The sequence below is a fragment of the Fringilla coelebs genome, assembly GCF_963513975.1.
Source record: "Fringilla coelebs genome assembly, chromosome: 5".
Classification (NCBI taxonomy): Eukaryota; Metazoa; Chordata; class Aves; order Passeriformes; family Fringillidae; genus Fringilla; species Fringilla coelebs.
The window spans coordinates 72,823,535-72,838,362 of NC_140033.1; the positions used below are offsets into that span (position 1 = coordinate 72,823,535).

The window sequence follows — 14,828 nt, forward strand, 5'->3', positions numbered from 1 at the left end:
TTGCCTTAGCAAAGCAACCAACAGGCACTCTCATGGAGTGTGCTGGACACATGCCATCCTGCTTCCCTAACTCCTCTAATTGTTTATGTAAATCCTTAGCTTTACTAAACTTGTAAATGCTACAACAGCATCCCCATGTGAAATTGTGTGGCTCATGTGTCAAAAAAGGCTGCTTGTGAAAATATTTGTCAGAAGGATATGAATGCTACACATTGCACTGCATTCAGTGTTTTGTATCAACCTATTATTGCAATGTCATGGTGTTTGATTTTAATTGTAGACAATTATTTTGTGTTTTAATACACGAAGGTAAGTTCATGTAAATGTGAATGTACAATATTTATATATAAAGATAATAATTGTTATTTTTTGGCCTCTTTCTGGAAGAAAAAAATAGTCAAATATCTTAAGCAGAGGTCACAGTCTTCTTTACAAACAATTGTTTCTGCATGACTCTTATAGAAATATTTGTTCTTGTACGATAAGGAATTGTTGGATTCTTTGAAAGATATTGGGCCTGATCCTGTTAATGCTGAAGACAATGGCTGGAAAATGCTTCTTACCTCTCAGAAGAATGAAAATGATCGATTACGTTCCTCTAGTTACTCTAGTTAATAGTTTTTTTAGTGAGGATATCGAACAGATTCTTAGAATAAAGGATTAAATGTTGTTTTAGCCAGACACAGTGTTGAGCAACTTCACAACAGTATGTGTTAGCCATAATGGTGAGGTGTCCTTATAGAGGTTAGGTAAGAAAATTAAGTCTCTTAAGTTCAATAATTTAAACTATAAATTTTTGTGGAGGAAAGCTAAATGTTTGCATAGAATTTGGGACCCGTCACTATTTCTACCTTTTATGTTCACTTTAAGGATCCCTGTTTCCTTTCAACATCTCATTCCATTTCAGTTTTTACTGTGGCTGCATTCCTTTCCAATGCCATTCTTGTCTTTATCACTCTTACCTTTATTTCACAGCACTTTTTGTGTTCATCCTCAGTCACCTCACCTGTTGCTAACTCTCAAATCCTCATCATGACTTCACATTTTCTTGCACTTTGATGTTGAAATGTCACTGGTGATAAGTAGAAGCAGTTTTTGCCAGATGGAGCCAAAAGGTGTAAAAAGTTGTAGTTTTGAAAATTGGCACATTTTAGTCTAGAAAAAAGGGTATTTCTTCTTTGCAGGTGTTTTTCTGTGAAGTACAAGAATTTGTGTGGCTGTTCAGTCAATGTTTCTAGCCAGCTGCCTGTGATCCAGTCTCATTGAGCAGGTGTTTTTCTGCATGGTCAGAGAACCACTTTTGCTGCTACTTGAACTTTTCATGTATAAGGAGAAACACGTTGCTTTTCAAAACAATCTCTGGCTGGAGGGGAGAGGAGGAATTGTTCCCAAGATCCATGTCCATGTCACCAAAAAGAGCTAAAAAGAACTTTCACCGAATGTGCCTGTGGTCTCACATCCTCCATACACTGAATTTGTCAGATATTGTGGCCTGGCCTTACAGTCCCTTTCCAGAGATCTCCCTTGGTTGAGCCAGCCCTGCTGCTGTTCCCTGCTGGCAGCAGAGCAGCCTCTGTCCAGAGGGGTACCTGCAGAGAAGGCATCTCCCACTTTTTGTACCACAGGTGGTCCTGAGAACTGAGCTGGGAGCTCCAGCCCTGTGTGTGATGGATTATTTCTGTAGGAATCTCAGCAATTCCAAAGCTGGGAAGAGCAGGTGCTCCAGGAATCTGAGTCAGGATTGCTGAGTATCTTCTTAAGCATTTATTGCCCCAGTCACTGAGAGGATTTAACAGTGTTTTTACCCAGAGAGTGAAGTGCAGCACCTCAAGAGTCTGCCAGTAGTGCACTGAAACCTGCTAAAGTGACCTTGGATTACAGAACATGATTGATACAGTTCATAGAAATCCCTTGGTTGTGTCCTGACGTGTATACTTTTGTTCATTGCAGAGAACATGCCTAAGAACTCTCGCTGTAAGGTTCTTTCTTAAAGAACCTTATAGTGTTCATTTCTTAACTGTGTTCATTTCTTAAAGCAAAGGTTGAATAAACTTTAGTCTGAGCATCCAGGCTGCTGCTGCTCAGTGTAATGCTGAGTTACACAAGCATTGCCATCTAAAGTTAGGTATAATTGAATATGCAAACCTCTGTGCTCTACCTTTGAACTAGAAAATAATCATTAGTTTAGTTTAGAAAAATTAGAGCCTAGTTCTAAATGCAAAGGTCAGGTAAAGTCATGAATGAATACATTTTACTTTACAATATTTCTGTTTCAGTAAATTTTAAATTATGTGTATATCCACATCTTGCATTTTTGTTTGTCATGTTGTCAAGAACCAAGTGTATGATAATGTGGTTATCATACACTGTGTTGGTAAATATTCCTGATAGTACAAAATTGGTTCCAAATAAATTCCAGGTTTTGACTGATATTTAAGTTATGATTCAACAAGAAGAACTCAGTAGCCAGAAGTTTGTATCTGTGTAAATGTAGTTAATTTCAGGGAAATTCCATAAGAATCTCTCTATTCAGAATCCTTGGTAATGATTGTTTGTTACTGGTTTTCCCTTTTTGTATCAACAATTAACACAGTTGCTAACTACATTCATTGAAACAGGTAAGTTTTGAAAGAAGAAACAGCTGACAAATTCTAGTTGTAAATTCAGTATTGGCTCCATATGTAAAAAGCTTGTAAGTCGAGAGCTTTAGTTGTGAGAACTAATTGCTGAGCAGTTAAAAAATAAATGGACTGCATGAACTTACTCTAGCAGCACACTCTTTTTGTATTTTTGTATCTTGTGGTTTTCAAGAAAAGCAGGCAGGATATATTTAACATATAACCTTGAGGAATTCAAATCCATTCATGGGCATGGAGGGAAGGTGCAGTTTCCAGGATACTGACTCAAAAAAGCACTGGCAGCATACTTCCTGTATTTCTTCACTTCCTAAATGTAAAAGTAGTTTCAAATCCAAATGGCTTCTCACAGCCAGAAGTGCCACAGAATTGTCTGTTTGATTAGTGATACGGTTTGGAACAAATATTTTCAAAATCTGGTTAACAGAGAGAACTGCTTCCAGTAGGAAAACTTATTGAGGTTATTTCAGAGATAAGTGCACAGCAATGTAAAATATTAGTTTACTACTAGAAATACTGTTTCTTTACTGTTAGTTTTTCGGTATTACAGAGTTTCTGATGTTACACACTGCTCTTGTGTTGTTGGAAACTGAGGGTGTGGTTTGGGACTAAAACCAGGTGGAGATTGGAACAGTATCTACAGTATTTTAGTGTTACCTGTCATATGGACAAGAAGAATGCAGTAATTTGTGAGAGTCTGCTCATGTGGGGGAAAAACAAGATAATTAGTGAAAAAGCCCTGTTAGTGTTTCCTTGAAGTGTGATAAATAGGAAGGAAAAAGTGTCCACATTGGAAGCATCTGAATATGAAAACCTCAGCTTTTCAGGTTAATTGCATGAAGCTTTGTGTCAGCCTAGTCCAGAATAGTGAACTGATTTATACTTTGTCTTTCAGATGAACCAGAGACACGAGATGCCTGGTGGGCAGAAATCAGACAAGAAATAAAATCCCATGCCAAGGCATTGGGTTGTCATGCTGTAGTGGGCTACAGTGAATCAACCAGCATTTGGTAAATCATGACGATGATTTGATTTTCAAAATGCCACAGAAAACGTATTTCATCATCAGTGGATTAAAAATTAACTATTCCAGTACAGGTGTTGGTACTGTTTAAGTGAGATTAGGAAATTTCAGTATTAGGCATTTTTATATATGTTTAGATCTGGGTTTTAAGTTTTTTCTAATGAATGTTTAAATTTTTTCTTTTAAACTCAACCCTACAATTTATTTTGTAGTAACAATATTAATTTATCCATGAAGTTTTCTAAACCTAACCTACTGAAATAAGACTGTTCCTGAAAGTATATGTATTGAAGTTTCATTATTGGATAACAACTGGCAGACCAGAACTAAAACGCAAAACTTCACATTTCAGGCTCAAAAAAAGCTTGTACTAGAGCCAGATGTGTCTGCTGATATTAAACAGAAAATTACTCTGGTTCACTATTTCAAATTGCATTTGGGAAGTAGCAAGCAAATTCCAACATCTGAATTTATTTTCTTTCAAGTTGATTTTGCCTAAATATTTTAAGGTAAATGCACTAAAAATTTGCATTTTAAGGAGAGAAGTTGGAAAAGTTTTGGTTTACCATATTTTCCTCAATTACTCCATCAGTGAGGGATGAACATACTGACATGAAGCATTTATTCCTTTCCTTGTCAGTCTCCTTGTAAAAATCATGAATAGCTTGTGTTCTTTTTCCTACCCTAACTATGGGGAAAGAATGTTTAGAGCATAGACAGGCAGTCAAGTATTGGGTTATTTAATCCTTGCATTTCTCTAAAGGAATTGAATGTGGTAGTGTTTGATTATTGATAAAATATTTATTGGAATTCCCTTACTTATTGCCAGTCCAGCTTTAGTCCATGCTCAAAGCACAAGCCTGTGTGTGTAAGTACTGGTCTGCCAGACATGTTATGTATGAGAAATTTTGGAACGAGAAACAACAAATGAAATCAAGGCCCATGTATCATTCTAGAAAATGTGGGAAAAATTTTCTCTTTAATTTTTTTCAATAGTAAATAGTAGTTTTATAGTGAATTGTTTCTTATTTAACAACTTGAGAATTATTAAAGCTCTGTGGTCATTCTGAGAGATTGAACTCTGCTAAATCCTAAGTATGGTTGGTTACTTTACATGCAAAATATATCATTTTTGTAATTCTTCCTAGTAAAGTTGTACTGGTTTGCCACTTTTTATCCTTCAAGTACTCTTGTCAATGTTGAGCTGCAACTTCATTTTGAAAATTGAATGTTAATAAGATGCTGGGGCTCTCAACTTCTCTTACTTCTGTAAAACTTTATACCTTGGGTTTTTTTAATGTTTAGTTGGTTTGCTGTATTTCTTTGCATTGTTAACCACAGAACTGAAAACCATACTTAAACCTCGTTAGCCTTTTTGTTGCTATATTATTTGTAACATGAGGCAAAGCTCTTAAGTCTTTCTGTGCAATCCTGCTTCACCTTGTACTGAGGCAGTGGTTATGGTTTAAATACCAGAAGAGGATTGTTTGAGAGTTTTAATGGATAAAATTGCACAAGTGCACAGAATTAGTGGTGATGTTTAACTTCACTGAGACTTGTAGTAGCCCTTTAATCTGATAATTTGATATAAAAGCAGCCACTCAGCAGTAGGAATTCACTGTGTTGTTGTTCTTTTCTCTTATAGTGAAGAGGTCTGTATTTTGTCCGCATCTGGCACAGCAGCTGTACTGAACCCTAGGTTCCTTCAGGATGGCACCATGGAAGGCTGTTTGGAACAAAGGTTGTCATGGCAGCCTGGCTTCTTTTCCATAGGGTCAGAGAAGGGAGAGGTTGATTTTTTTCCTCAGAGCCAAGATAGTTCTTCTCTATTAGGGTAGGTTACAGTGTTACAGTGCAGGATGCGGGACCAACCACTTTACTGCTTTTCACTAACAACAACCACCACAGGAGTAATGGAGCTCTGCACCCATTAGATACTCTGTTTTTATTTCTAACAGTCTCAATAAGGTAACACGTTTGACTACTAACACAGATCATAACTCAGTTTTTCCCTTTGCTGCTCTTCAGGTCTCTTTTCTCAATTTTGTATCACACCATAAAAAATGACAGATGTTTGATAACTTATATAAGCCAAAAGTGGCTGTGTCTGTAATGTGTGTATATCTGCTCCATTAAATACTATTTATGTGTAGGAGATAAAGTGGCTTGGTTATTAAACAAATACAATGCCAGGTTTTTCCAAAATAGGTATGTGTTTATTGAAATTGATGAACAAAAGCATGAAACTGAAGTTTCCCTTTGTTTCTGCTCTTGCAAGTAGAATTTGAAGAATGAGTATTGCTACAAAGTTATTTTTGGGGAAAAAAATTAATGCTTTTTGGTAATTTATTATGTATTTATCAGGATAGTAATCAAATATTTCAAGGGATAATTATAGTTATAATCAAGGCTATTCATTACACTTTAGCACTTGCATTGCTTTTTCCATAATAAACCAGTCAACATGGTTTATTTAGAATTCATTATTCTTTGTTAGCAGAAGACTGTTGTCTTCTAGTGTAGATACTTTTAAAAACAGTAGCCAAAACTCAAATACTTAGTTGTGTAGTCACTCTATGATGGAGAGAAAGAAATATTATGTTCGTAATGTAAAGAAAATATTACTTTTTCAAAACATGTATTTTGGGGCTGCTAAGAGTCTTGGCATGGATTAGAAGTGCCAGAGGGAGGTAAAACAGGTAAACAGACAAAGCATGCTCAACACTAAATCTGTTTGCCAAAGTCTTATGATAGCTAATGTTCCAAATCTGACAGACATGCTTAAGCACCTCTTCAAAATCCCTGAGAAGAACTGTTGTTGTGGAACAGAATCCATTTGCAGTGATGCAGTTGGCCTGTGTTTCCCTGTTCATATTTTTATAGTGGTCATTCCTGGGTGTTCCTCATGATGGGGGAGAGACTGTTATAAGGAAATAATTCATTTTACCTTATTGTGCTGCTTCTCAAAAGGATGTTTGGTTTGTTGTTTGTATTCTGCTCTTATGGGCTTTTGGACACAATGAGAAAAAGAGTTTTTGGTGTGTTTGGTACAGCAAATTCTGTGTACAACTGTTGTATCACGGATTATATTTGGAAGTTACACTGCTTCAAGCCAGTTCAGTGATGTTACTGATTTTTATGAATTGTTGGTCACTGAATGTCGTTTTTCTCAATCCCTGCATAAGTAGTTTCAATGCAAGTTTTATTGATAGCATTTTAGCAAGTAGTGTGCAAGCTTTTCTTCTTGTAGTTGGTGTATTTTAATACTTGTCACGCTGGTGTAATGGAGCAGAGTTCAGTTGTGGTGTATGATTTGAGTAGGTCTCTCTAGGTGTTTATACACATGTGCACTTACTGATCGTGGTTAACAAGATGCAGATGTTTTAAGTATTCTCTCCATAATGTGTTTTTAGGATTGAAGAAGCTTCACCACCAGGTTGTGGATTTTGCCATATCCCATATGATGAATTGAACATGCCATTTCCCGCTCACCTCACTTACTGTTACAACTGCAGGAAGCAAAAAGTTCCTGATGTCCTTTTCACCACAATTGACCTTCCTGTAGAGGCAATAGTTGTTGGGAAGGGATGTCTTATTCAAGCCAGGTATCTGTCAAAATCCTTCCTTAGTCTAGTAAAGTTTTGGAGAGCTCTAAAAGAATTCCTGTTGCTAAAATCCAATGTATCGTCAAATCTTATATTATAAAACACACAATTGGCATGTGTTCTTGAATGAGATTTCTCTCTGAAAGTGTCACTGGTTTGGGCTTTGAATTTCAGCTTGTAGGACTAAACCCAAAGAGTGGAAGATGACTAACATATAGTCAGAGATGGGATTGCTGTGCTCTGTTTTATTTTCAGATAAATATGGCTCATGCTTTAGCTGTGAGGGCACTTGGGTTTGGTTTGGGGATTTTTTTTCTTCCTTCCAATGTGTATCTTAAATAACTGTACTAATAGGAATTTTAACAGTTCTACCACTAGAAATTACAGTAGTAATTTTCTATACTTGTATCTGAAATGTTTGAGGCTTGCAGCAAGAGAAAGATGTTGCATGGGGGATCTTAGTAGAAGAAGAGCTGAAAACAGAAGTTTCAGATGGCACTGTCTCAAGGGGTTCTTGTAAAGAACTGGCTTTTTATTGTACTGTTGCAGCAATCTAGAAGAATTGAAAAGAAGCTGCACTAGCTTATGCCATGAGGAAAGAATTGCAGATACCTGTGGTCCCTCTGAGCCTTCCCAGATCTGCCAGAGCCCTGTCTGTGCTGTTGTGTTCCAGGTTGTGCCGACTGAAGAAGAAAGCTCAGGCTGAAGCAAATGCCACCTCCATCAGTAACCTCCTGCCCTTCATGGAGTACGAAGTGCACACACAGCTGATGAACAAACTCAAGCTGAGGGGAATGAATGCCCTCTTTGGGCTGAGAATTCAGATCACTGTGGGGGAAAATATGCTGATGGGCTTGGCAGTAAGTACTGTTGGGATCCTGGGGTGGTTCTGCTTTCTCCCAGTATTTTTTCAGGACGACACGCAAGTGTTGTGGGATTCAGAGTAATCAGACGTACGAAAATGTCGTTTTAAGAGCAAGTATCTTAATTATTGTGAAATCAGGACAGACTTGTCTTTCATAACCAGCAGAAGAAGATTCAAATCTCTTGAAAATGGTAAAAGACAAGATGATTAAAAAGAGGATGAGAGGAAAAGAAACTTCAAACAGTTAATTGGCACAAATTGTAGAAAAATGATGGTATTTTTTAAAGGTCCTGTCAAAGAGATCCCTGTTCTTCAACTTGAATTTGCAGTTCCATGACAAATAAGGTCAATTAAGCCTGCCAGGAAATCTTTTGGTTATTTAGCAACAAGGGGAAGTCGTGTTGCCTCTTCTTTGATGGAACTGAAGAAATAAATTAAAGATTTGAGAAAGTCAAGAGATGTTCATTAACAATATTTTCTAACCCCATTCTTTCATGCAAGATTAGAATAGTGAAATATGCTGCTTCTTCCTGCATCAGGGGATGCCTGGGTAATTCTGGCTGCCATCTTCTTTTGTCTTTCATGATCTGTTTTCTGTAAATAGAAATAGGGTTGTCACAGCCTCACTGATGCTGTAAATGGTTTGGCCAAATTTTAGATCTTCAAAAACTAAAAAAACCTATTTGCTTATGCAAAACATACTGGGGCAGAGGCTTTAATTTTTAGTTTGTTTGGAATTTTTAGGCAAGTTTTAGAGTTCCACCATGAAAAATGAAAAAGAGGGAGTTTTCTAAAAGAATAGTGAAGTTTTTTCATAGGTGAACAGAAGAGAAAGATCCATTTGTTTATTTGCAAGAGATGCTGCTGTTATTTGCATGCTACAATGCTGTTTTAGCATAAGCATTATGGAAAGCTTTATATGAAAATATTAGGAATTCATGCTCATATACTTGTCTTTTTCTTTGTGACTTTTTAAAAGTCTGCAACAGGTGTTTATTTAGCAGCTTTGCCAACACCTGGAGGTATTCAGATTGCTGGCAAGACTCCAAATGACGGCACCTATGAGCAGCACATATCACATATGCAAAAGAAAATAAATGATACAATAGCAAAGAACAAGGAACTTTATGAGATTAATCCTCCAGTAAGTAAATCTTTGATTCTTAAGAAATAAAGCATTTTGATTCAGCTATATGCACCGTATATCCATTTTTTCTTACTGAGTCATTCGGAACAGATGTTTATTTGCAAATAGAGATACAGACTACTTTCACTGGATTCTGAAAAGCTGCTGGAATTTTCAGATCCCTTTGCTGCATAGCCAAATTGCTGTGGTATTATTTAGATATATTTCTCAGTAGAATGATTTTCAGAATGATCTGATTCTTAGAATTGTTAACAACTTGTGGAGAGTTGAATTTTTTTTAAGCTGGGCAGAACATCTCTTAATTCTTACATTCTTTTTAGGAGTTACCTGAAGAAATTATTGGGTCTCCCATTCCAGAGCCAAGACAACGTTCCAGGTTATTGAGATCTCAGTCAGAAAGCTCTGATGAAGTTACAGAGCTTGACCTTTCACATGGAAAGAAGGATGCTTTTGTCTTGGAGGTGATAAACATTTTCACTACTCATGTTCATACTTTTCTTCTCCTGAAATATATATTTAAAAAATTTTCTTGCTCATCTCCAAGAACAGCTCCTAAATTGCGTATTTTTTCCCTTTTGTATCAATAGAAAAAGGGAAGTATTACATTTTGCTTTGTCTCTCTTTTCCTTACTCTATTTGCTTAAAGCACAGCTCTGTCTACAGACTATCTGAAAAAAGATTGCCCTGCTGTTCATGAATATGTAGCAGTCTCTAGATTAATAATTAAGAGCTTTTAATAAGAAATGTCCTTCTGCTTGCTTCAAGCAGCAGATCAGACTAATCAAAAGCTCAAGATCTATTTTTATAAACACTGAGGTTCTGTGTTGCCACACTTATATCTAGCAAATAAAAAGATTGTATTTTCTTCCTGTTTCAAAGCTCTTACTGTGGTAGGTGAACATTCAGAATTATTCATTTCCAGAATGGGATGTATTCAAAGTATTCAAAAAAACTGCATGTGCCAAGAGAGCACATAGATTTTCTGAATTTCAGCTATTGCTTTTCACAATTTAAGAATTCACAGCTTGTGACAATACCTTCCAGTTCTTTCTACAGCTGCAACCAGAAAGAGCAACCCCTGCAGATAAATAAAGGGTATAGATTTCTGTTACCTCTCTCTTCACCAACATTCAAAGACACAATTGAACATTGTCTGTTTTGAAGTCTTTAATACTCCAGCAAGTGTTTAAAAAGGGGCTGGAGTTTTGGTCATCCTGTAGAGACAGACAGTACAAATACCCATCACTGACTGAAAACCACTTCAAAATACAGCCTGCAATTGCAGCCTAAGGTACATCTAAGGCTTTGTTAACCTTCACAAATCACCATGTTCATGGAAAATAATCTGGAAGAAAGGCTGTAGAGAGGAAGAATGAGGAAGCGCTATAACAAGAGTTTGTTTGAAAACGGAAGTATGAAAGGAGAGTGAAAAAATAACAGGTTGGGAGAGTTTGGGATAATTAATTTAGATTGGTTGGTGCTTTTGCAAAAAAGGTCGAATACCTTTGTAAAAAATTGAGGATTTTTGTAAGGTACTAATAGAAAAAAACTACTTGTTATCTGTGGAATAATTTACTACTTTCTTATTTGGGAAGTTGGGTTTATGATTAATTGGTTATGAGAGACAATACTCCAGAAGATTTAGTTGAACTCCTGACAAAGCTTTCAAGAGTAAAATCATTGTTCACTGGAGCTGTATAAGAAAAAGTAGTAAAAATTTCATTGGGATGAGGATGTGCTAAAAGAGGCTGAGAAGGCAGTTATGAGAGGTAAAGATATCTGGGTTAGTTTTGTTTAGTTTTTGGGTTGCTTTTTAAAGAAAAGAAAAAGACAAGCCCTTTTACGTGGAGAGGGAGAAGGAGACACATTACTTGACAGAAAACCCCTCAATACTGGAGTTAAATTATAAACTATTTCTAAAACCCTTGATAAGAAAATGTTGGCAGTTGGAGGTAAATGTGGATCTCTTGCAGGTCAGCAAGACAGGATGAGTGTAAAACCACACCAGAAGTATTTACAGCAGGGTAGCAGGGCTCTCAGTCTGATCTGAAGTAAGAGTGTTAAAGGTTGAATGGAATGGAGGTTATTTGAGTTCTTTTGGAAATTTCTTACTGGCACAGCATGATTTTCTGAATTATTCCCTTTTTGTAGATTGATGACACAGATGCAATGGAAGATGTACATTCTTTACTGACAGATGTTCCACCACCTTCTGGTATAGTTACAACCATTTTTTCCTCATTTATGCTGTAGGCTGCAAAATGACAAAATATGACTAGTTTTATTAAAAGTTATTTTAAAAGTTCCAAGAGAACTGCCAATATTACTGTTTCTGAAGATTTTTAGACTGAACTACAGATTTGTAGTTTCAGGGTAATGGAAGTAGAATGGAGAACTAATTATGGCCTGGTATCAGTTGTCTTTATGCTATTTATTGTTGTACAGATGTCATACCTTTCCCAGCAGAACTGCTGGATCTGGATAAGAGGCAAATATAGGTGTCCATTATTGGAAATTGCTCTGGACATTTGATTTGTCCTTGTCCTTCCTCTTTTCATTGTAAATTTCCCTGTGTTTCTTCTGAGAAAGTCTTGATTTCATTCCTGATACCAGTGCTAATCTTGTCATGTCGAGCTCAGAACTGTCCTTGTATTATCTATTGCTGTCACCAAGCCTTGGTTTCCTCACTGATTATCCTGTTCTGCTGCAGTTGATTTTGCTGCTCTAAATTAAGGCCATCAGCCATCATCTTGTTTTATCCTCTTCTGTATATAAGTTATGAATGTGTTTGAAGCACAAAATCCAAAATTACAGATGCCTTCACTGTGAAAATGAAGCATTGTTGTCCCTCTTTTCCTAGTCTTACATTTACATTTCATTTGATGATGCTTCACTGTTAGTTTTTTAGGAGACCTTGGTGAGGGATTGTTGGTGCTTCCAGCTGCTCTGGGCTGAGCAGTGACACACACCCCTACAGTGAGGAGAGCAGGAGGAGCAGTGCGTGCTCCTGGGAGGTGACAGTGCTCTGCAGTGCTGTGCTCCCTGCAGTGAGCAGTGACACACACCCCTACAGTGAGGGGAGCAGGAGGAGCAGTGCATGCTCTTGGGAGGTGACAGTGCTCTGCAGTGCTGTGCTCCCTGGGCTCAGCAGTGACACACACTCCTACAGTGAGGGGAGCAGTGAGCAGTGCCTCTCCTGGGAGGTGACAGTGCTCTGCAGTGCTGTGCTCCCTGGGCTCAGCAGTGACACACACCCCTACAGTGAGGGGAGCAGGAGGAGCAGTGCTGTGCTCCTGGGAGGTGACAGTGCTCTGCAGTGCTGTGCTCCCTGGGCTCAGCAGTGACACACACCCCTACAGTGAGGGGAGCAGGAGGAGCAGTGCTGTGCTCCTGGGAGGTGACAGTGCTCTGCAGTGCTGTGCTCCCTGCAGTGAGCAGTGACACACACCCCTACAGTGAGGTGACAGTGCTCTGCAGTGCTGTGCTCCCTGGGCTGAGCAGTGACACACACCCCTACAGTGAGGTGACAGTGCTCTGCAGTGCTGTGCTCCCTGCAGTGAGCAGTGACACACACTCCTACAGTGAGGGGAGCAGGAGGAGCAGTGCTGTGCTCCTGGGAGGTGACAGTGCTCTGCAGTGCTGTGCTCCCTGGGCTGAGCAGTGACACACACTCCTACAGTGAGGTGACAGTGCTCTGCAGTGCTGTGCTCCCTGCAATGAGCAGTGACACACACCCCTACAGTGAGGGGAGCAGGAGGAGCAGTCACTCTAGCACCTCATTCCTTGGAGATTAAAGAATGTTCTCTGATAATGGAATAACTTGACGCTTCAGTGTCACTGAGCTGTTTGATCTTTTGCCTATTCTGTGGTTTATAGGAATCCTTCTTTTTCATTTGCCTTTTTGTTCAGTATCTCCTTCAGACACTGGTTCAAGACAAACAGGGGACTGGTTTTCTGCTGTTGTGGAAAGCTCTACTACACTGCTGTCAAAAGAGAAGCATGTTTTCTGCTCTCATATTATTGTTTCTGCACATCCTTTCTAAATCTTACTTGATTCTTCAACAGAATTTCTGCTTTTGATGTTCTAAAAGACAGTCCATTAATATTTATACCCTCTGCAAGCTGCTACACAATTTCTTTTCTAGCTCATTTTATGCTTTTATATAGGGCCTACCAGATTGGCCTCTTTTCTGCTTATTTAACTCTATCTTCAGGATTTCAGAATCACTGACTTGCTGTTAATAACTTATTTTACTTTATTGTTTAGCCATTATAGTTCTGTTTTTCATTTGCAGTCAGTCACTATGGTAATTCCTTTACAGCCTTTTCTGTGCTCTCTATTAAAGGTTGGCTTTTTAGCTTTTCATATCACACCTTTTTAAAAAATTTCCTCATTTGTGCATAGTTTATCTAATAGAACTAGGTGGAGCAGTTGTGGTTTTGGGGTGTTGGCCCCTCCTACAAGGATTTTGTATTTGTTTTTGGAATGTTGACCTCATTTCTGGGGTACTATTCAGTGTATAAAATAGATTTTTTTCACAAATATTTTCCTCACAGGTTTCTACAGTTGCAACACAGAAATTATGCCTGGTATAAATAACTGGACACCAGAAATTCAAGTAAGGCTATTCAAAATTTTGCTAAGTTGTTTGAAATATGCTGTAGTAATTTAAATATATTTTTTAAAAGCTAAATTCAAAGGATACCCTTGTGACAGAAATAAAAGTAGTATTTTGGTAAGAACAATAATGTATGAGAACCTGGGCTTTTGTTGGTTTTTTTAATGCTGTCATGTAACAAATAACCTAATACAGGAATATTAAAATAATTACAGTAAATTTGAACTTCAAGGTTTTGGCTTTTTCAAAGGTTTGGCTGGGTTTGAACCCCCTTAAAGGGAACAGATTGTTGACTGTGTTGCTTAGCTAACTTTTGTTACTTATTGAACATAAATGTTAACATATTTTACATTATTGCCCTTCTTTATGAATTTGGGTTTAAGACAGTGGATAAAATATATTTGCATATGTTGGCAAAAAATCCCCTTGTTTGTTTCTAATTCAGATGTTCACAGCAGTTAGAGTGTCCAGATTAAGCAACATTAACCCAACAAATCAAACACTCAATAAGAACTTCAATGATCTCTGTGAGAATCTGTTGAAGGTAAGAATCTTATTTCAAATACTTTGTGTTCAAATGGGAGCCAAGGAAAATTCAGCTGTACTGAAATTAACATGCCCCTCAGTTTTGAAAATAGAATGCAAAGTGTCTGTAATTAGCTTGTGAGTTTCTGTAAAGACAGATTTAGCCTGTTTTAGTATATTAGGGAATTCCAGAGCTTGTGGAACCTGAAGGAGTCCTTTGACTAGGAGGAAACTCTAGAAATAGACAGCTCCACAGTAAATTGCATTCTGTCCTGACTTTCTATACATGTAATTCTTCAAGAAAAAATTAATATCATTTGGTGACTTCTCCTATGAAAAGAGTTTTGATCCCAAATTTCTCTGAAATGAACCACCTTTTTTTCCTGAGTAACACAGAATGATCTCCT

General features: G+C 37.6%; 1 protein-coding gene across 22 annotated transcripts in view; it reads left to right on the forward strand.

Annotated features, from left to right (window-relative positions):
• The window catches only part of C2CD5 (C2 calcium dependent domain containing 5), a 56,648-nt gene that overhangs the window by 31,433 nt on the left and 10,387 nt on the right, over positions 1-14,828 (forward strand). For 14 of the 22 annotated variants that reach the window (XM_084206968.1, XM_084206971.1, XM_084206972.1 and 11 more), the window contains 9 exons: positions 3,532-3,646; positions 5,306-5,401; positions 7,074-7,265; positions 7,939-8,125; positions 9,110-9,274; positions 9,598-9,738; positions 11,429-11,492; positions 13,835-13,896; positions 14,342-14,440. In XM_084206968.1, coding sequence (XP_084063094.1) covers positions 3,532-3,646; positions 5,306-5,401; positions 7,074-7,265; positions 7,939-8,125; positions 9,110-9,274; positions 9,598-9,738; positions 11,429-11,492; positions 13,835-13,896; positions 14,342-14,440 — 1,121 coding nt within the window. Of the gene's footprint in view, positions 1-3,531; positions 3,647-5,305; positions 5,495-7,073; positions 7,266-7,938; positions 8,126-9,109; positions 9,275-9,597; positions 9,739-11,428; positions 11,493-13,834; positions 13,897-14,341; positions 14,441-14,828 lie in introns of all 22 variants that reach the window. The other 8 variants (XM_084206958.1, XM_084206969.1, XM_084206975.1 and 5 more) reach the window with 3 other exon arrangements.